The sequence below is a fragment of the Rhinolophus sinicus genome, linkage group LG09 (assembly GCF_036562045.2).
Source record: "Rhinolophus sinicus isolate RSC01 linkage group LG09, ASM3656204v1, whole genome shotgun sequence".
Classification (NCBI taxonomy): Eukaryota; Metazoa; Chordata; class Mammalia; order Chiroptera; family Rhinolophidae; genus Rhinolophus; species Rhinolophus sinicus.
This window is the reverse complement of record NC_133758.1, coordinates 100,286,288-100,309,548: the sequence shown is the minus strand read 5'-3', so window position 1 is coordinate 100,309,548 and position 23,261 is coordinate 100,286,288. Positions and strand designations below refer to the sequence as shown.

The 23,261-nt window shown below is 36.9% G+C and overlaps 2 protein-coding genes across 3 annotated transcripts in view; both read right to left on the bottom strand.

Annotated features, from left to right (window-relative positions):
• The window catches only part of FAM221A (family with sequence similarity 221 member A), a 57,337-nt gene extending 34,095 nt beyond the window's left edge, over positions 1 to 23,242 (bottom strand). Inside the window, exon 1 of the mRNA XM_074340864.1 lies at positions 23,123 to 23,242. The gene's annotated coding sequence lies outside the window, so the exon portion shown is untranslated. The remainder of the gene's footprint in view (positions 1 to 23,122) is intronic.
• The window catches only part of CCDC126 (coiled-coil domain containing 126), a 26,700-nt gene extending 3,439 nt beyond the window's left edge, over positions 1 to 23,261 (bottom strand). Inside the window, exons 1-3 of one of the 2 annotated variants that reach the window (XM_074340866.1) lie at positions 23,123 to 23,261; positions 22,642 to 22,717; positions 10,399 to 10,802 (exon numbers count right to left, since the gene is read on the bottom strand). In XM_074340866.1, the coding sequence (XP_074196967.1) occupies positions 10,399 to 10,636 (238 nt within the window). In that variant the 5' untranslated portion in view covers positions 10,637 to 10,802; positions 22,642 to 22,717; positions 23,123 to 23,261. The remainder of the gene's footprint in view (positions 1 to 10,398; positions 10,803 to 22,641; positions 22,718 to 23,122) is intronic. The other variant, XM_019727746.2, reaches the window with a different exon arrangement.

The window sequence follows — 23,261 nt, the reverse complement described above, 5'->3', positions numbered from 1 at the left end:
AGGAGGAATGGCAAGTTATTGCTTAACGGTTACAATTTCTTGTTTGCAGTAATGCAGGTTTTGGAAAAATAGTAGTGATAGTTGTACAACACTGCCACTGAACTGTATACTTAAAATGGTTAAAATGACAAATTTTATTATACTTTACCAAAATGTGAATATATGTAGCTTACTAAAAGGCAGGAAAAAAGATACCAGAAAAGAGTACTGAGAGTAGTGGTTGATGAGTAGTGGTATGAGGTGGTTGGAAAATGTTTATTAAAAAATAAAACAACAATAATGTAAGAATGTAATATAAAGTGAGGGGAAAACTTGATTTGGAGAAAATCCAGTTGTCAAAGAATGACATTTTCTAAGCAGTGTATCTTATGGCATCTTTCATCACGAGCATTTATATATTCTAATTTAGTGGGAATGTACAAGAAAAAAAAAAAACAAGAAAAATTATTTGACAAGATGTCAAGAAGTATTTAGGGATAAAATATCACAATATATACAACTTCTTTCAAATGGTACCCCAAAGAAGCATATATATTTGTACAAGAGGAAAAATTAAAAACAAATATGGAAAATTTTTTAGCAAATGGTGAGTCTACATGAAAAATATATGATGTTTACCATACAACTTTCGCTAATTTCCTGTAGATTGAAAAGTTTCAAAATAAAAGCATGGGAGAGGAGACATTTCTTCATTAAGACCTTTTAATCAAGAGTTATAATAGTATTTGGTAAATAGGAGAGAAATATTTTTTAAATCCTTCAGCAACGAGACTAAAAGATAACTACTGGATCTCTGTTTTTACCAGGCGTCATCTCCTGTGTGATATTTGAAGAGGTAGCAATCTAGGCCATAGAAGGCTAGTTAGGAAAGACTAGGGTAGGGCAGCTTACCAGCTTGTTACCATAAAATGAAGCTAAAGCTCTAGGAAGTTTGACACCACGCTGAGGTGTGACATGAATTATAAAGGTAGTCTCATCATTAACTGGAATTAGGGTTAGGAATAGAAATAAAAGGAAAAATTGGCATTAATGAGAAATAACTATGTGATCATTTTAACTGTATTCGAAATTATCATAAATACCCCTTCAGATTTTCTAAAATCAATTGTTTTAATAAAATATTACAAAAGACCAACTAAGAGGTTTTTAACTAACTTGCTCCATGATATAAAATTAGCTGAAAAACCAGAACAAAACTAATGTTACCTGAACTTGGGATTCTTTTAAAAGATACCAAAATTCCCCTTCTTTAGACTCACAACACGATTTTGTTTACATTTCATGGGACTACATACTGATGGAAATTATCATCCATCAGTTCTTCCCCATGAAGCCCTGCCACTGAAGGTGCTAGCAATAAGACCTTCCTACCATGGGCCACTGTTCAGAATCCCTCAAAAGCAACTTGAAAGGGGAGACCCTATCATATCCATCCTTTCACTCTCAGCTCACCCAGCTTGATGCTTCATCACACAGTAGACATTCAACGAAAGTTTGAAAAGAACATCTGCTGAACGCCTGATTCACGTGTTTAGTCCGTGGTATCATTGTTGAGATTGACGTGAGGACCAGATTTAGAAAATAAAACCCTTTAAGGTCGTTCTATTTCTGTTTTAAGCTTCCTATTCTGAGAGAAGAAATCAAATAGTTTAAAGAGAAAAAAAACACAAAGAATGCAAAAAGAATGGCAAAAATCACAAAGGCACACTGGAATACAGACAGTATGAAAACGGTACCCAGGCCATTTATTTCACAGTACACAATTACTTCACGGTACACAAACATCAAAAAGATGACATAATGCTATTAAATATATTGGATATAAAAAGATTCTAACTGTACTAAACATAATCAGGGATTGTGAGGCACAGCCAGAAGCCACTATCACCTCAAGGCCTATGGAACACAGGAAGGAAGCCGTGAGGTCACCAGAGCCCAAGTCCAAGGACACCTAGTGGAAAACAGAGTCTGGCAGAAAAGCTGGCGCTCCAAAGGAGACACCACCTGAGGCAGAGGGGGAAAAATACCCTAGTCTTCTCCTTCCTCCTACTTTTCAAAACTGCTGGTGCCTCCCATTGGCTGAGCCGAGACAGAAGCTAGCTGATGTGGAAACTTGCAAAACACCCCCCACTAGAATCACTCACCTACTGGAATCATCCTCCCTTGTACAAAACAGAACAAAGACAGGGTAAGGCATAAATCTGAGGGCTACCAAGCACAAACCTGCACAAACAGCAAGTACGCATGCCTTTGTGGACCCCATACTTATATGTCTCTGTCTTGATTTATCTCTTATTTATATCTCAATAGGTTTTATTGTTTATATTCTTAATGTTTGTATTCTTTATTGTTTGTATTCTTTGATCCTCAAATCTGTTGTATAGAAGGCAGATATAAATAAAAATAACCATGTATGAACACAAAAAAGGAACAAAAACGTAGTAAAATGCAAAATGACTGATGAAAATAAAACACGTGTTTAACGCATTGCATAAGTCATAAACTTTTCCTTATTAATAGTTTTCAAATTCAAAATGGTATTTTACCACCACTAACATCAGCTTAATGGTACAAGAAAGAAAACTTGGAAGACACTTCTTGATTATCAAAGTGAATTACCCACTGTAAAGCTCTATGAAGCTAGTAATAAATAAGAATGAGTCCTTAAAAATATGAACTTATTTAAAGGTCAGGAAAAAAAAGAGCCTGTTAAGTAAAAGTGGTTCCAAAAATCTCATAAACTATAATTAATTACACATTATTTGTTTAGTCTTTTACATTTTTAATATAGCTACCTTCTCCCATTGAGTGCTGAATAAATTATGTTATTCAACAAATATTTTATTACTTCCCTACTTAAGATTGCAAGGCACATTGTTTAGTCTCATAAGTGGATCAATATATGTTCCCATCAACTTTAAACACAAATGCCTAGGGACATAAAGTAAGTGAAGAAAAAAAACTAGATAATGGATTTGTGCAGTGATGTAAATCATAAATAAGCTATGTTTTAAATAGCCACATCGAAATTATTTCTAACAGGAATTTTGAGATTGACTTTCCTTTAGCATACTTAGAATATAGGAAACTACTCATTTTACAGTTTTGGTTTACGGGGGTTTCTTTTGGTAAATAGTTTTGAGTTAATTGTAGATTCATATGTAGTTGTAAGAAGTAATAAATACCGAAATTCCTGTACCCTTTACCCCAATACTAACATCTTGCAAAACCACATACAACATCACAATCAGGATACTGACATGGATACGGTCAAGACGCAGAATATTTCCATCACCACAAGGATGCCTATCTTGTCCTTTTTCAGTAACATCCTCTTCCCTCTCATTAGCCTGTTAATATGGTGGATTATACTGATTTTTTTTTTTGAAAACTAAAGCAGTCTTGCATCCCTAGAATAAATGCCACTTGATCATGGTGTTTATTTTTTTTTTATACGTTCCTGAATTCTGTTGGCTATTTCCTAAGGATTTTCGCACCTATATTCAGGAGGGATATTGGTCTGTAGTTTTTATTTCTTATACTATCTTTGTCTGGTTTTGGTATAAAGATAATTCTAGCTTCATAAAATGACCTGGGAAGTGTTCTCTTCTATTTTCTGTAAAAGACTGTAAAATTGATATTCTTATTTTAACTTCAGATAGAATTCTTCAGTGAAACCACTAGGCCTTGGAGATTTCTTTTTTGGAAGTTCTTCAACTATAAATTCAATTTCCCTAATAATTATAGGGCTATTCAGGTTATCTATTTCATACTGGGTGAGTGTGGTAGTTTTGTGGTTTTCAAGGAACTGATCCATTTCATCTAAGATATCAAACTTATGTGTGTAGAACTATTCTTGGCCCCTCATTACCCTTTTGATGTCTGCATGGTCTGTAGTGATACTCACTTTTTCATTCCTGATATTGGCAATTTGTATCTTCTCTCTTTTATTGTCAATCTTGCTAGAAGTTTGTCAACTTTTTTCTGACACTTTCGAAGGACAAGCTCTTTGTTTCATTGATTTTCTCTAGTTTTCTTTCAATTTCGTTAATTTCTGTTCTTCATCATTTCCTTCCTGCTACTTGCTCTGGGTTTGTTTTGCTCTTCTTTTTCTAGGTTCTTGAGATGGGAGCTTAGACTTGAGATGGGAGATTTGAGACTTTTCTAACGTACACACTTAGTGCTCTAAATTCCCTCTCAGCACTGCTTTGGCTTTGTCCCACCATTTTTAGGTTGTATTTTCATTTTCATTCAGTTCAATGTACTTTTTTTTAATTTCCCTAGAGACTTCCTCTTTGACTCACATAGATTATTTAGAAGTGTGTTTGTTTAGTTTCCATTATGATTTTCTTATTATCTCTGTTATGGATTTCTAGTTTGAGTTCACCGTGATCAGAGAACACACCCTATACGATTTCAATTCTTTTAAATTTGTTGAGCGTTTAGGGCCCAGGACATGATTTATTTTGGTGAATATTCCATGAACTCTTAAAAAAATGTGAATTCTGTTGTTGATAAAGCTCCTATATATGCAAATAATATTTCACTGATTAGATTGTGCTCTTCAGAGCTTCTGTATCCTTGCAGATTTTCTATCTAGTAGTTCTAATAGCTCCTAAGAAGGGGATGTTTAAGTTCTCACTGTAATTCTGGGTTTATGTATTTCTCCTTTTTCTTTCACCAATTTATAGATACACATTTAGGATTGTTATTTCTTCTGGGTGGGTTGACCCTTTTATGCTCATATAATGTCCTTCTGTTTGATAGTTTTCTTTGCTCTAAAGTCTACTTTATCTGATATTAATGGAGCCATTCCTTATCCTGTTTGAGTGATATTTTTTTCCATCCTTTTCCTCTCAGCCAGTCAATATCATTAAATTTGAAATCAGTTTCTTGTAGACAGCACACTACATGAATCATGTTTTTTTAACCCAGTCTGCCCAAGATCTTTAGAACATTTATATTTAATGTAATTATGATATATTAGGGCTTAGATCTGCCATTTCTTATTTTGTTTGTTCTGTTTTTCACTTCCCTGTTGTTGTTTTTCCTGCCTTCCTGTGGATTATGTGAATATTTTTTAGAATTCTTTTTTGATTTATCTGTAGCGTTTTTGAATGTATCTCTTAGTTTAGTTTTAGTGGTTGTATTTAGTGATGTTGTATTACATCACATAGATAACATCATAATCATTTTATGAATTTGAGTGAAATATATAAGCTTTATCTCTATTTACCATCTGTGATGGTTCATTTTATGTGTCAACTTGGTTAGGCTAAGGTGCCTAGACAAATCCAGCAGTCTAGAAGTTGCTGTGATTAATATTTAAATGCTGTGATTAGCATTTAAACCAGTAGAGTTTTAGTAGAGGGGATTAATTACTTACATAATATGGGTAGGGTTCTCATCTAATCAGCCAAAGACCTTAAGCAAAAAGACTGAAATTCCTGGAATAGAAGGGAATTCTGCCTCCAGACTGGCTGCCTTACAACTCAGGACTACAACACCAACTCTTGACAGAATTTTCAGCCTGCCAGCCCACCCTAAAGATTTTGGACTTTCCAACCCCACAATTTCATAAGTCAATTAATTATTTCAAAGTCCACCAATCACTCTCCCTGCTGTTTCTCTAGAAAACTCTAATATACCATCCTTTACCCTACTCTGTTATATTGCCTTAAGTATTCTCTCTACATACATTTTAAATTACATCAGACAATGTTATAATTTTTCTTCAACCATCATAGTTTAGAAAACTTAAGGAAAAAACGAAACCTACTGAATTACCCTTTTTTTAATAAATTTTATTGGGGAATATTGGGGGACAGTGTGTTTCTCCAGGGACCATCAGCTGCAAATCATTGTTCTTCAATTTAGTTGTGGAGGGCGCAGCTCAGCTCCAAGTCCAGTTGTGGTTTTCAATCTTTAGTTGCAAGGGACGCAGCCCACCATCCCACGTGGGAATTAAACCAGCAACCTTGTTGTTGAGAGCTCACGCTCTAACCAACTTAGCCACCCAGCTGCCCCTGAATTACCCTTATTCTTATTTACCATGTTACTCCTTCCTTCCTGGTAGTTCTAGGTTCTTCCTTTTATCACTTCTCTTCTGTTTTATATTAAAGAATTTTCTTTAGAGTAGGCCTGCTGGTCGTAAATTCTTTTCCTTCATCTGAGAATGTCTTTGATTTCCCCTTCGTTCCTGAAGGATATTTTCACTGGGTATAGATTCTTGCGTTGACAGTTCTTTCCTTTCAGCACTTAAAAAATATTTGCCACTTTCTTCTGGCCATGATGGTTTCTGATGAGAAATCCACTGTCATTTGAATTGTTTTTCTGCTATAAGTGAGGTGTTCTTTTTTTCCGGTTGCTTTTAAGATTTTTATTTTCTAGTTTCTCTGTAAGTTTTCAGAAGTTCAATTATAATGTGTCTTGGCATGAATTTGGGGAGACTTATCCTGCTTAGGCTTCACTCAGCTTCTTGAATCTGAGGTCTATGTCTCTTGCCAAATTTGGGGAATATGCAGCTGTTTCGTTTTTTTGTGTGTTGTTTTTTTTTTTTTTTTTTTTTGAGTACTTTTCCAACTCTGCCCTTATTCTGTTCTTTCCAAAATTCCAATGACACAAATGTTACATCTTTTGTTATAGACCTACAGGTCCCTGAAGCGCTGTTCATTTTTTTCCAGTCTATTTTCCCTCTGTTGTTCAGATTGGGTAATTACATTGTTCTATATTCCAGTTCAGTGATTCTTTCCTCTGTCCTCTCCTTTCTGCTGTTGAGTCAATCTGCTGAGCTTTTTATTTAAATTATACATTTTTCAGTTCAAAATTTTCCATTTGCTTTTTCTTTCTATGTTCTATTTATCTGCTGAGACTTTCTGTTTCTTTGTTGCTTTCTGTTTTTTCATTTGCTTTGTGTTCATTCATTCCTTACTGAAGCATTTTTAATCATAACTGCTTTAAATTTTTTTTCAATAATTCTAACATCTGTAATTGATTGTCTTTTTTCATTCAGTTAAGAGATTTTCCTGGTTCTTTCTATGGCAAGTGATTTATATTTGAAACCTGTACATTTACATATTATGAGATTCTGGATCTTACTTAAACCTCCTGTTTTTGGCGGTTTTCTCTGATACCACCAGGGGAGGACAAAGAGGTAAAGAAGGGACTAAAATCAGAAGGATTGGATAAAAGTTCATCTAAAAAGCAATTTGATTCCTAAATTCTTTATACCACTCCAAAACTGGGCACAGTCCCCCCCTCGCCCACCGTTGCAGAAATTGTCAGGTGTATTTTCTGAAGCCAGTATAGCAGTTTAGGTCCTGGGTACCCCACTAATAACTGGGGGAGGTAAGTAAAAGTTTATATAGCTCAAGAAGAAAAATCTAAATACATTGATTTTGAAATAACCCAAAGAAATAGACACTGATATTGTATAACAGAGAATTTGGCTGGCCTTTGTCCCGGGTTCCTGGGTGGCAGCGTCTAAATGCTTGGAATTTCCTGAGTGATAAGAGTATCTTTGCTATTCATGGTGGGCCCCTGGGACCACACCTGATCATTTATATTAATAAGGTGTCTCAGAGTGGGCCCCTAGATAGATTGTGCTAATGAGATGATGCAGGATGGGGACTAGCCATTCGAGAAAGACCAACCATGTGATTAGATGGTTAGGGCTTTTCAGCCAACATTGGAGAGGAGAGAAGGGCTGGAAACTGAGTTCAACATGGCCAATGATTCAATTAATCATACCTATACAATGAAGCCTCAATAAAACTCTGGACACCAACGTTCAGATAAGCTTCCCTGGTTGCCAATACTCTTAATATTGTCACACATTAATGAGCCAGGAGGGTAACGTGTCCTGATTCCATGGGAAGAACAGGGCAGAAATTTTACACTTGGAACATCCTCAGACCTTGCCCTATGCATCTCTCCCTTTGGCTGGTTCTGATTTTCTTTTTGCCATAATAAAATTGTAATAGTAGGTATATTGCTTCCAGTAAGTTCTGCGAGCCAATCTAATGAATTACCAAACATGAGGGGGCAGTGGGAACCCTTAATTTTTTAGGCAGTTGGTCAGAAGTGAGGGTGACCTGGGGACACCCGAACTTGTAGCTGGTGTCTGAAGTAAGGGCAGTATAGTGGAAGATTACACCCTTAACCTGTGAAATTTGGCCTCACTCCAGGTAGCTGCTATCAGAAGTCACTGCAAATATTAAGAATACTCCCAAGAAAACGTCTCAGCCAGATCACCCTATAGTACATGCCACCCAACAATTCAACACTTTCTACCAAGCTTTTAGTGTCTCACTCTTTCAAAAGCCTCAAAAGGCTATAGAACACTAGACATTTTTGGAAGAAACATGAGAACACTTCAGAAACGCTATCATTGATAACCTTAGAGAAATAACAACAAAAGAGCTCTTAGAAGTTAAGAATATGAGACAAAATGAAAAATTCCATGAAGAGTTGAAAATAAAACTGAGGAAATATCTCAAAAAATAAAGCAAAAAGACAAAAACATGGAAACAGCAGAGTAAACAAAGGAAAATTAGAGGACCAGTTCAGAGGGCCCAGGCCCAAATGTTGAATAACAGAATTTCAGAAAGAATGAAAACAATGGAGAGGAAGAAATCAAATAAATGTAGAGAAAATATTCCAGAATTAAAGGACATAAGTTTCAGGACTTAAAGAACTCACTGAGGTCCCAGCACATGTATGAAAGAAATTCACACTCAGACACAGCATTGAGAATTTTAGAATAGTATGGGACAAAGATCTCACAAGCTTCCAAAAACAAAAATAAGCCACATACAAAGGATGAAGAATCAGAACAGCATTAGATTTTCAAAAAGAATACTGGAAGCTAAAGGAAACAAAACAAACAAACAAAAAAAACCTTCAAAATCCATGGGAGAACTATTTCCAAACTAGGTTTCTATACTCAGACTTTCAATTAAGCTTGAGGGTTTGGGGGAGGGGGAGAACTTTTCAGATATGCAAGGACTCAAAACTTTCACCTCCCCTGTATCTTTCTGAGGAACCTACCAGGGAATCTGTTCCCCTAAAATGAGGGAGTAACGAATAAAGCAGAAACTGAAGGAGATACAATACAAGAAAGAGGTAAAAGGAATCTCCAGGATGACGGTGGAGTGAGATCCTAGAACAATTCACCCCTACAAGCCGAGAGAGGAAACGGTCCAGACCAAAGCAGGTCAGAAGGCATTGGAAAGATTTCAAGATAAAGAAAATGATGAAATACCTAATGTGTCTGAATATACGGGAAGGAGATTTAAACACAGTGAGGGAATTGAGGTAGAAAACTAGGTAAAGAAACAAAAATCAAAGCTTATTAATTCTAGAGGGGAAAGTAAAGTTGTAAAGGGAAAAAAAAGTAATCATAATGGACTACATGGCTCAGTAATGAATACCATTAACACAGTCATAATAATGCAAACACTGAATGTTGTTTTAACCAAAATTACGATGGGAAAATGGCAGGACGAGGACATGTGTGTGTGAAAGCAGCCTGGGGTGAGTGGAACACAATTTGGGGTAGGAAAGAAAGCTGAACCTTCATCTTTCATAGTGGGAAGTTAACAGATAATGCTTATAATTGAAAAATCAAGAAGTAGTTCATAGAACATGGTATTTAGAGGTATAGAGGTAATCACCAAATAAATCAAATTAAATTATTTAAAATGGGAAATATGAGGACTGTTAGGGATTGGAAGAACTTTTTATTATAAGAATCATAACACATTTTGATTCTTTAAATATGTATGTATAACTTTTTTTAAATTGTATTTAACTAGAGAACACACAAAGTGTTCTATTTATTCTCTTGCTCTGTTTTTTAAGTCTCAAAGGCAAGAGAGAACATGACGTGCACAAAAAACTTAGAATACAGCAGGAACCTTGGGATTAAAAAGGAGAATGGCAATAAACAATACTGGAGATATAGGTAAATGCTGTTTCTTAGGAATTAATAGATGTTACAAAACTGATGATCTATATTGGGATAATTGGGAAAATGTAAATATGAACTAGGTATGGTAATAGTATTGTAATTATGTAGGAAAAAAGTCATTTTTAGGTATGTATATGGAAATATCTAGCAATGAAATGTCACAATTTCTGCAATTTAAATATTCTTCAAAAATTAGATAAAATAAATATTGCAAAATGTTAATAATTCTTAAATCTTGATGACAGATATATGGAAATTTATTAAATTATTTCTATTTTTTAGTACATTTGAATTTTTCATAAAAAGTCAAGAAAAGAATTACTTTGTCAAGACCTAAGCATGAAGTAATGGATTAGATTTCCATGACTATATTTAAATGGGGATAGGTTGAAGAGGAAAAAACTAGAAATATTCTATGGTTATCTTACCATATCCTGCCATCGAAGCTCCATTCTCAACATCCACTGTGTTCTTATTTTCCTCCGCTAGAGCTTTAACATATTTTTTGCTTAAATCTAGAATTTGTTCACGTAACTTGACACTGCTTTGATGTCTTGGTTGTTGAAAAGTATAGTGCAGTAACATCAATCCCCAAATGAGTCCAAATACAAGCAATAGTAAACTCAATTTCTGGGACATATTTTTTCTTGAGATTGTAAAAATCATTTCTGATGAAGCAAACAGACTCAGCTGAAAGTGGTAACTAGAGGCAAGCCACCAAACAATCAAGACTTTTGAAAGAAAAAAGAAAAAATTTCCTCCTCCTCCTTTAATACTGTATATTCTTCATCTTCAGCAAGGTTGCTTCCAACTCTTAGTTAACTCTGCAAAACTGAGAAGAAAAAAGGTGATCAGTCATAACCTATATCAATAACAGAATAGACAATGATATATTTAAGAAAGATTCTATAGTTTTGATTTGGAACTGTATCATCCTCTGCCAACTTTCTCCACCACTAAGCAAGCTTCCAGGTCTTTTATCAGTCTCATTTATATAGGTCTTCAAATATTTAAATTAAAAATAAATGTCAATTCACTGAAAACATCTGAGAAAAATGCCACCATAGTCACAAAATTCTTTGAATGACTTCTTGTCATTTGTAACTAAAACTATGGATATGAGATTTATAGGCGATCTCAGTCTATTCAAATACAGGTCACCAATGTAAGTGTCGAAAAGCTATTTTTCCTCCTCATCCTCCTTTAAAAAAAAAAAAAGTAGATGTCAAAATGAAAGTTTAAATGCCAAAATGAAAGGCGAAACAGATTGCAAAATCAAAATGCCTGACTACATATGATATCAATAGATGCAGAAAAGGCATGACAAAATCCAACATCCATTTATAATAAAAACTCTCAGCAAAGTGGGAAGAGAGGAAACATACTTCAACATAATAAAGTCCATTATGATAAACCCACAGCTAACATATTCAATGGTGAAAAGCTGAAAACATTTTCCTTAAGATCAGGAACAAGACAGGATGCCCACTTTCACCCTTTTATTCAACATAGTATTGGAAGTTCTAGCCACAACAATCAGACAAGAGAAAGAAATATTAATAAAAGGCATCTAAATTGGAAAGGAAGAAGTACAACTGTCATTATTTGCAGATGATATGATACTATATAGCGAGAATTCTAAAGATTACACCAAAAACCTATTAGAAATGATAAATGAATTCAGTAAAGTCGCAAGACACAAAAATTAATATTCAGAAATCATTTGCACATTTATACACTAATAACAAACTATCAGAAAGAGAAATTAAGAAAACAACCCATTTACAACTGCATCCAAAAAAAAATACCTAGGAATAAATAAAAGATCTGTACTCAGAAAATTAGAAGACACTGAAGAAGATACAAATAAATAGAAGCATATACCGTACTCATGGATAGGAAGAATTAACATCGTTAAAATGTCCATGCTGCCTAAAGCAATTTATAGATTTAATACAATCCCTCTCAAAATCCCAATGGCATTTTTCGCAGAACTAGACCAAATAATCCTAAAATTTATATGAAACGAGAAAAGACCTTGAATAGCCACAGAAATCTTAAAAAGAATAAAGTTGGAGGTATCACAATATCTGATATCAAACAATACCACAAGACTATAGTAATCAAAACAGCATGCTACTGGCATAAAAACAGATACAGAATAGAGAGCCCACATATAAACCCACCCCTATGCCTATATGGTCAATTAATCTATGATAAAGGAGGCAAGATATTACAATGTGGTAAAGACAGCCTCTTCAATAAATGGTGTTGGGAAAACTGGACAGATACATGCAAAATAATAAAACTGGACCACGTTCTTACACCATATATTCAAAGAATAAACTCAAAATGTATTAAAGACAAAAACGTAAGACCCAAAACCATAAAACATAAGCAGTAAACTCTCTGATATTTCTCTTAGCAACATTTTTTTTTTTTTTTTTTTTTTTTGGCTATATCTCCTTGGGCAAGGGAAACAAAAGAAAAAAATAAACAAATGAGACTATATCAAACTAAAAAGTTTTTGCACAGCAAAGTAAACCATCAGCAAAATGAAAAGACAACCTACTGAATGGGAGAAGATATTTGCCAATGATACATCTGATAAGGGGTTAATATCCAAAATTTATAAAGAACTCATGCAACTTAACACCAAAAAAGCCAAACAATCTAATTTAAAAAAGGGCAAAGGACCTGACTAGACATTTTTCCAGAGAGGACATATAGACAGCCAACAGACATATGGAAAGATGCTCACCATCACTAATCAGAGAAATGCAAATTAAAACCACAATGAGCTATCACCTCACACCTGTCAGAATGGCTATCATCAATAAATCAAACAACAATGGGAGTGAAGATACGGAGAAAAGGGAACCCTCGTGCACTGTTGGTGGAATTGCAATTGGTACAGCCACTATGGAAAACAGTATGGAAGTTCCTCAAAAACTTAAAAATAGAACTACCTTATGACCCAACAATTCCACTTCTGGGTATTTATCCAGAGAAATCCAAACACTATCCGAGAAGATATATGCACCCCTATGTTCACTGTAACACTATTTACAATAGCTAGGATATAGAAGCAACCTAAGAGTCCATCAATAAATGACTGGATAAAGAAGACATGGTACATATACACAGAGGAATATTACTCAACCGTGAAAACGAATGAAATTTAACCATTTGCAACAGCATGGATGGACCTGGAAGGTGTTATGCTAAGTGAAATAGGTATTATGCTAAGCGAAGTATTCAAACAGAGAAAGACGAATACCATATGATCTCACTTATATGTGGAATCTAAAGAACAGAATAAACGAACAAACAAAACAGAAAAAGACTCAGATACACAGAACAAACTGATGGTTGCCAGATGGAAGGGGGTTGGGGAACTGGGTGAAAAAAGTGAAGGGATTAATAAGTGCAAATTGATAGTTACAAAATAGTCATAGAATGTAAAGTACAGATTAGGGAATATAGTCAATGATGTTGTAATAATTATATATGGTGCCAGGTGGGTACTAAACTTATCGGAGGGATCACTTCATAAATTACATAAATTTCTAACCCCCAGGCTGTACACCTGAAACTAACATAAAATAATACTGAATATCAACTATAATTGAAAAAAACAAATTTCTAAAGGAAATACCAAAAAAAACATCAAATTTGTCGCAAGTTAAAAACTGGAGAGTTTTTAAAGGCGAAAATAAAATCATTATCACCTTCATCATTATTATTATTTTGACCTAATATAGACTCCTGAATACTTTTAGGAATCCCAGAGAAAATTTCTCACTCAACTGCAGAAATTACAAAAGGAATTACAGACCATATGGCCCAAGGGTAGAAGAATTAATGAGAGGAGACACACGTAAAATGAAGTGTCTGTAGAGGACTAGATCTGAAGAAGGGAAACAGAGTGTGGTCCCAAAACCTTGATCTCCTGCCGGATTCCTACAGGTGCTTCTCAAGTGGTTTCCCGGACTCCTCTCCGACCCAACTCAAGTCCTCACTACAGCCACAATGTTCTTTTGAAAACAAAAGTCATGATTTGAAGAGTCACAATTTAAGCATTTCTCCAACAGAGATATGCACATGGCCAGCAGGCAGATGAAACATGCTCAAATCACTAATCATCAGGGAAATAGAAATGAAAACCACAATGAAATACGACTTCACAGCTGTGAGGAATGTGCCACTTTGGGATAGGGATTATTTTGACCTGAGGATAACTGAGAAACCACAGATGCGGCAAGGGTTCCCTGCCCTCCTCCTTTCTATCTAAAAGCAAGACATGAATTTCCTGTGAGAAAGATGAGAACATTCTTATCATGGGAGACAGGGAGTTGATGCTGAGAGGAACCTGTACAGACACACCTTCCAAAAACAACCCTCATCTCCCACTGATTTCCCGTACATACAAAGGGTGCCCAAAAAATGTATACACAGTTTAAGAAAGGAAACCTGTATTAAAATTGTAATACTCAATATACACCGATAACAAAAGATGAATAACCAGTCACATTTGACTTCTGCAATTACAAGAGGTGCTCAAAGTGGTTACCATCAGCGTCCAGACACTTCTGATTACAGCAAACTACTGCTCGAGCAACGTTGATCAAAGTGTCCACTTGTATACATTTTTTGGCACCCCAAAAATGACGCCCCCGGTGTTTACCTTTCTTCCCACAATTTACTGCCTCTAGGAGCTCAAACTCCTTTTCCTTTGTCTTGTAACATCTCCACAATTGGTGGCTCTTTGTTTAAATGGTATATAAGCTCTCAGGCCTAACTTCTTCTTAAGTTTTCATTTGTCTGATGCACCTCCATTCGCATATGAAATAAACCTTTTTCTCCTGTTAATCTGCCTTTTGTCAGTTTAATATGCAGAGCCCAGACGTGGAACCTAAGATGGTAAAGGACAAAGGTTTTTCCTTACAGCTTGTGCAGATTCAGCATGAGTTCCCCCAAGATGCGCTTCTGTGGTATGTGGACTGTTTTGAGCGAAGGTCAATTTTAACTTCAGGCTCAAGAGAAACTTCTGCCCCTCCCTTTTACCTACCCAGAAAAACCTGAATTAGTGGCCTTACTCAGAATAAGAGATTAGCAGCTATAACCTCTTTTGACCTATCTATAGGGCAGGACAAATTTCTATTTAGTCACCATCTGCTCTTTTATCATCCTGCAATGACCCTTTGAAGCCCCCAATGCACGCTACCTCATCCCCAGCTCAGGATGTCTGAAGTATATACTCATGTTCACTTTCTATCTCTGAACCTCTCCTGCATGTGGGGTCTCTGACTCTCTCAGGTATGTGGGGTTCCCATAAATATGTATGTATTAAATTTGGTTATTTTCTCTTGCTAATCTGTCTCATGTCTATTTGATTATTAGATCAGCCAGATGAACCCTGAGGGTAGAGGAAAGTTTGTTCCTCCCCCACAAGCCATTATCAAAAAGACAAGTGTTGGTGCAGATGTGGAGAAACTGAAACTCTTGTGCATTGCTGGTGGGAATGAAAAATGGTGCAGCCACCGTGGAAAACAGTATGGCAGTCACTGAAAAAAATTAAACACAGAATTACCCCATGATCCAGCCATTCTACTTCTGAGTATAATCACAAAAGAACTGAAAGCAAGGACTCAAGTATTTGTACACCCATGGGCATTGCAGCATCATTCAACAATAGCCAAAAGGTGGAAAGAACCCATGTGTTTCAGAATAAACAAAATGTACTGCATATATACAATGGATTATTATTCAGCCTTAAAAGGGAGTAAAATTTTGATACAACCTACAACATGGATGAACCTAAAGACATTATAGTAAACTAAATTAAATAAGCCAGACACAAAGGACAAATATTGTATGATTCCACTTATATAGGTAGCTACAATAGTCTGATACAAAGAGACAGAAGGTAGAATGGTGGTTACCAGGGGCTGGGGAGATAGGAGAATGTAGTTATGGTTTAAAATTTAGGGTACAGTTTTCATTTTAGAATGATGAACAAGTTCTGGAGAGGTACCGTGATGATGGTTGCATGACAATGTGACTGTACTTAATGCCACTGAACTGTACACTTAACGTGGTTCACATGGGACATTTTATGGTTATGTATGTTTTACCATACTCACACAAAAAGTCATATCACATCATTCCCATTTAAAAACCCTTCGACAGTTTCCCACTGCACAGAGAATAAAATGAAAACTCTTCACCACAATCCACAAGGCCCTGCATAATCTGACTTCTACCTTATCTCGCAGCCCAAATCACACACCACTTCCCTTTGCTTACTGAGCTACAGCCACACTAGACAAACACACCAAATTCTTTCCAACTTCAGGCTCTATAGCACTGCTACTCCCCTGCTGTAAATGCTCTTCCCGGGGCTTGTTCCTTTTCCTCCTTTCGTATTCAGTTCAAATGTCACCTCTTCAAAAAGTATCACTCTCACTCCTACCCACCTCTAGCCTCATCGTACTCTCTATCGGTCTCCATATGAAATTACGTATTCTTTCTTTAAAACCCTGAGCAAGCTATTTCATCTCCCTAAACCCTGATGTCCCGGACACTTATATAACGGGAATAACAGTACCTCCCTAATACTAGCAAGGATGAATGACACCTTACACTACTCAATAAATATTAACTTGTATTGTTAGTGCCAGGCACTTAGGCAGCAATGCTAATAATTCTTGATGTTTCATTAGACCCAAATAAAACTCTGATTAGCTCTCATGGCCCTCCATGATCCAGTTCCCAAAGACCAAATTTATTTCTCATTAGACACGTAAATAGTATCTCCCCTATTCAAGCCAGTCTTCTTAGTGTCTCATCCAATAGTAATAATACCTTAACATTCATATGATGGCTTTATTTTCCAAGCATGTTTCCTTATAGCCTGCCATTCAGTTAGTAGTAACAGTCGGCTATCAGAGAGGCTGCAGGCTTCAAAAAGTTTCTCCTCAGAATTTGTGGACAACATGAAATATTTCACTGGTATTACAGGCATACCTTGGAGATACTATGGGTTCAGTTCTAGACCACAAAACAGTGAGTATCACAATAAAGCAAATCACACAAATTTTTTGGTTTTCCAGTGCATATAAAAGTTATGTTTATACCATAGTCTATTAAGTGTACAATAGCATTACGTCTTAAAAAAACAATGTACATACCTCAATTAAAAAATACTGTATTGCTTAAAAATACTAACCATCAAACTAGCCTTTATCAAGTTGTAATCTTTTTGCTGGTGGAGCGTTTTGTCTCAATGTTGATGAAAATGCAATTATCTGAGAAGCACAATAAAGCGAGGTACGCCTGTGATCACTGAAGAATTAATTACCCAACCCTAAAAGATGACATAACAGCATGAGTGATGAGTAGCAGTTCATCTTCCAAAGAGCCCAACATGAGACTAGAGTATCTGTTTAAATGCTGCCTTCGCCAGAAGGATTTCAAAACCTCATTACCTTACTCTAGTCCACGTAAATCTTCTCGCTTTCACAGCACATTACATATGACGTTACACATCATATGATCCAATCATGTGTGTGAGCCTTGTCTCCTTAAGTCCCAGGTCCCTTAAGGGCAAGAGTAACATGACCAACACTCCTGCCACAAATCCCACAAAGTCTAGTGAACCATCAGCAGAGGTTTCTTCTAGTTCCCTTTAAATGCATTCCTGAGCCTAAACCCCACCTTCTCCCAAGCATGTGACCTCCTTGCAATGTTTTTTGTGTGGAGGAGCAGAGGAGATGAAAATTCTGAGATGAAATTGAAGTATCTTCAAATTTCCATTTCTGGCCTGGAAGAACCTAAGAAGAAATCTAATCCAACCCCTCACATTTCAGATGAAGAAACTACAGGCAGAAATGTTAAATGTCTTGCTGAAAATGAGAAAATCAGTTTGTGACAGAAAGTGTATTCGTCCAGAATACAGGTCCTAACTCATTATTCAGGTTTTTCTCTGGACCACACTACCTCCCTTACCTCCACTAGAACGACTGTAAACACTGAATGAACTGTAACATTAAATGATGCTTGTTCTTTTTTACTTTAAAAGGATGTAACCAGAAAACAGTAATGGCAGTTTAGGGCAATGATCCTAATATTTTGAAGATATATAATTTGGATTATTCACTAAATTATCAAGTTGGCACATTCAAGTTTCAAATATGTTTTAGTCACATAAATCAAAATATTACAAAGTTGCTACAAGAAGGATTTAAGAAATCTTAGATCTTAGTTTTCACATAGATTGGAAAAAAAACTACAATAGAAAAAATATGAACTGAAACAAAGATGAACACAAGGTCTTCTGGATGTAGGCACCATAGCCATGATTAGCAAACACACAGGTAAGAAAGAAAACATTTCCAGAGAAAAGAACTTGGGGGTGTGTTGGGGGAGGGTGCTTAAAGGCCCAGGCTCAAACACAACCTTTACTACATGCAGTTTCATTTAAAGCATGAAAGAAATTGGTTTATTCATTCACTTCATCATTTATTCATTCACAATATATATTAAAGCACCTACTATGTGCCAGAAATTGGCAATGTGAGAGGTGAAACAAGATTGGATTCTTGATCTTCTGGAGATCATGCTTTAACAGGAGTAGGACAATAAACAAGCAAACACAGAAACAACCTAATTTCAGCCAGTGATAAAATGCTTTGGAGAAAACGGGGTGATGTGAGAACATCTGAGGGGTCTACATAAGGTGTAAGGTCAAGGCCGGCCTTCTAAGGAGGTCTGATGTGAGAAAGAACAGAAAGTACCAAGTCTGGTTCCAATTTCCTTCCAACTAAAACCTTTAGAATGTTTTTCTGACCAGAATGTTGGGAACAAGCAGTAAATTCCTTATTCTTAGCCTCCTCAGCACAAACCAGTGAGAATGAGAGGGATCCCAACCACCAGCATGGACTGGCCTGGTGCGGAGAAATCATCAAAGCAAACAGAAGGAAACCCACAAGCAAAGAAAGCTTTGTGTTCCCTTCCTTGTCAGAATGGCAGTTCACTGTTGAGTAATATACAGCAACAGTAATGATCTGATAGGGTGATCTTTACACAGAAAAACATCTTCTTACTGGTGTTCTCTAATATGAAGGGGGCAGTGGCAAGAAGGGGTAGGGAATAAAGTCCAGGTGGTGGCAATTCACCAGCATGTTAACTTACAATTGTTACTAAGCATTTTAAATACAAGTTTTTCAAACTCTAAAATATTCCTTGTTAAAGAACACAAGTGTAGAAAAAACAAAGAATGAAGGGAAATTTTTTTCTTAATTTTTATATTTATTACAGGTGTTAACATCTCCACTCCAATTTGCAAGATCTTTGGAGATTTACAGATCTGTAAATCTCCAGAGATCTGTTCAAAATCCCCAAAGATCTGTTCAAAGCTCTACTATGCGTTTGCCAAACAGCAAACATGTAAACAATTAGATATTTAAGCAATTTTTCAGTGGTTTCTCCCTAGCCAGGGCAAATATATTAGTCCAATTTTGTTACTAGGGACAAGTAAAGACAGAGAATCAGTGAATATTTAAATGAGAATACTCTCATTTTAAACATAAAGTGAAGCACAGAGAGGATTAATGACTACCCAACATCAAACAAATGAATGAAAATTAGGCATCCAAACTCTCAACCCAGGACGCCAATGTTCTTCAAAAACAAGAAATAAATGTTAACTTAATAATTTGCACCTGGCGCTTTAAAAAAAAGAAAAGGTAAAACAGAAACCATCAGAGTAGACTGTACACACTACAGATTTTGTTTTGTGAAACTTTTCTTTCAGCTGATATATATATGTATATGTATACATATTTTTTTCATACAGTTACACACACCACACAGTTATACATCTACGGAGTCTTGATATAAAAAGACAGTTGCTATGGTTGCAGTTAAAACTTTTAAAAACACCGCATTTCACACTGCCTGTCTTGAAATACTTCCTTGCATTTTTATGTAAACATTGCAAAAGCAACATTAAAAACATTAATGGATGGCTAATCCTACCTTAATCTCCCCTTCAAATCCTATTTTTGCATCATTCAGCGTTCTGCTTCTTGTACCGTTATGACTGCAGCTAAAGCAACTATCAACAGCAATAGTAGTAACTAGCAAGCAGAGACACTCTCACTCCGGCAAAGGTGTTACAAGAATCACTAAGAATCACTGCCTATTAGCCACTGAAGGAATTTATAGCTAGAGAGGCAGGTAATTATTATAAAAAGACCCAGTATGTTCACCAGAGCACAGAGGTTCAGCTCGTCTTTCAAAAAAAAAACTGAGAAATAAGTCCTCCACAGACTTAACCTCAGAATGTAATTTCAGGCGAAAAGGCACATTCCTAAAATATTTTCTTTACATAATATTGCCTGAGGCTAATATCTGCGGGGGATGGGGGGGGAACTTAACTTAGGACACTGCCATCCACTCCTAATTAGGACTAAGATTTAAAATGTGAACTGCCTGAGAAGCTACTCTAAAATTCCAGCTGACATACAGAAATATATCTCAAGTTATTAGATCATTTTTAGATGGCATATTTGGGAGAGGAAAGAGAAGACCATGGCACTGAACAAAGATCGATAAAAGAAAATGGGTAAAGTAGGTCAGGGTTCAGAACAGAAAATGTTAAAGCAAAAAGGAAACAAACTACTCAATCACTTGCCAGAGTAAAAGTTTAATCTCACGTTTATTATGCAGTAGTAGATAACTCAGTCACAGAGTTTGACCTGCCCACAGCCCCAGCCAATCACGTTTTAAGCCACATAACCTCACGTCTCCTTCCACAGCTAACTAGCATTGAGCACCTTTGCCTGAGGCCTCAGAAAAAAAGAGGCCTCTAAGAAAACCAAGATGCTGGGAGTAGAAGCAAAAAGGGAAAGAATTCACTAAAAGAAACAATGATGTTGGATTAGGGTATTGACAAACTAAAGGTATAAAGAAGCAGGCATAACAGGTAAACAGAGGCTTTGAGTAGAATAAAAGAGATGGAGTAGGGAAGAAGAGAAATAAGCACATCAAAAATGCAGAGAAAGTATGTGCAGCTCATGAAAGAGGGATGAACTGCTCGGTAGAGATTCTTATTTGTGGCAGCTTTCTAGTTCTTTCATGGGTATCCCCTTCCTCAAGGTGGAAATATACCCCTAAGACACAAATAAATGACTAAAAGGGTTTACATCCATTTTTTTCCACATTAAAAAGAACATCTGAAAACTCTTATCATTGAAGTCTGAGCTAGAAGAGTCCTTGGAATCAGACCAATTCACTATTTTAGGGTTGAGGAAATTGAGGACCACAAAGAAACCTAAGGTTACACAATGGTGATGGAGCTGGGACAAGAACCAAGGTCTCCTATTTCCGTAGTCGTTATTCTCTGTCCAATATTGCACTAAACAACACCAACATGGAAACATTTTTTTTTTCCCAAAACAAGTCTTTCTGCCACACGTTTTAAAATGAATCAGAAATCTTTACGTGCATATGCCCTCTCCTACGGTTTAAATACATTTTCCACTTACCTACTCTCTGGCTCTCTGTTATCCTTATGAAATACATTCGTCAAATTTCTCCTTTCTTCTTAAATATTTATTTTAAATGCATCTGTCACTAAAGATGTGACAGAAAATTCATCAGGCCCCACCAGCTTTCTGCCCCATACCTGTACATTCAAAAACAGCATTACCCAGGACGTGTTATTTCACATATTGCACAACAGTGTTTAAACTCATAATACAAAACAAACATTTTAAATGAAAAAAATTTCAACTAAGGACCATAGAGATTTCCTTGAAGAAAAACTCATCTCTAATGTCATTAAAATTCAGAAGAAAACAGTGCAAGAATCGAAACTAAAGAGGGGCTAAGGTGAACTGTTCCAAGTCATTTCCTTATAAAATTTATTACATTCATTCAACTTGTCCTGAGCACAAAAACCACAACTTGGAAACACAAATCCCATAAGGGGGGAAATTACTAATCAGTGGGAAAGAGTATAGAGAAGTAGGTAAAAGTTGATACAGGGTTGAAAAGATGGTGACACCCACGTCAGGCCTGCAGAACACCTTAGATGCTTACTCTGCCAAAATAAACACTTAAGCTCCTCCAAGGATCCTGCAAAGGACACAGCTGGGCAGGGTGGGGGTGGTGTTAAGTCCTTGAATGTGTCTCTAAAGCTGATCCACAGAAAAGCAGAGTCATCAATTTCCTAAGAACATTCTCAGCCATCTTAAAACAGCAAAAATTAAGACCGCATATTTTAAAGAATTCTTTGCTTAGGTTTAAGGTGAAGAAAGTATAAAGCGGAGCCCAGGGTGCTAATGATTAAAGAAAGAAAAACACAAAACTCAAACCCAGAAGCTACTTCAGTATAGCCAATGAAAGTATCCTATACCAAGGATTTTTCGACAAACGAAGCATTAGTGGCGTTGTAAGTATATTATTTCTTATTCTAACAACATAAAGGTGTGTACTTTATCTCCATTTGATCGATGAGAAAACTCAGATTTACAGCCTTTAACTAACCAAGGTCACAAAGCCAGGCAGGGAGGGAGTGATTCGCTCAGGATTGGAACTCAGGCTGTCTGTGCCACTCCTAATAACCGCTTGCGAAAGTATAAGCAGTTTCAGTTCATTCTTACCAGTCACCCAGGAACTGAGTTTTGAAGGAGTAAAAAGGGGGCAATTGACTTTCTCTCAAAGTAGAACAAAGCTGAGCTGTCAAAAACAGAAAAAGAAGTGAGTGCGGCTGCAGCGCGGGCATTCCATCCCTGCAGCTCAGGTCCGTCAATCCCCGGCGCCAGCGGCCACGGGACCAAGCCCAACCCGCTTGGATCACGCAGCCAGAGCCAGGCTCGGTTCTTCGCCCGGGGACCACAGGGCCGTGGCTGTCAGACTCGGAGGAGCAGGCACAAAGAGCCTCCTGGCGGCGGCTGGGGGCTGCCGGCCCGTCCCCAAGCCGGATCTCCGGGGACTCCCAGCGGCAGCGGCCCCGGTACTGCGGGGGACCGGGTGCAGCGGAGGAGGGGCGGCCACCGGGTCGGAGGGGTTCCGCGAGTGGCGCAGGTCGGGCAGGCTGGGACGCCTCCACCTCCCGCTTCCTTCTCGCCCCCTCCCCATTACCTTGCCTTGTGGGCTTCTAGTCACCGTCGCCGCTGCCAACGGGCTCCCGAGCCAGCGCGGCGCAGCGAAAGCTGATTAGCCGGCGTCAGCTGCGTCCTGCGCTTGCGAAGCAGCCTCCTGCTCGGGATGGAGAAAGGCC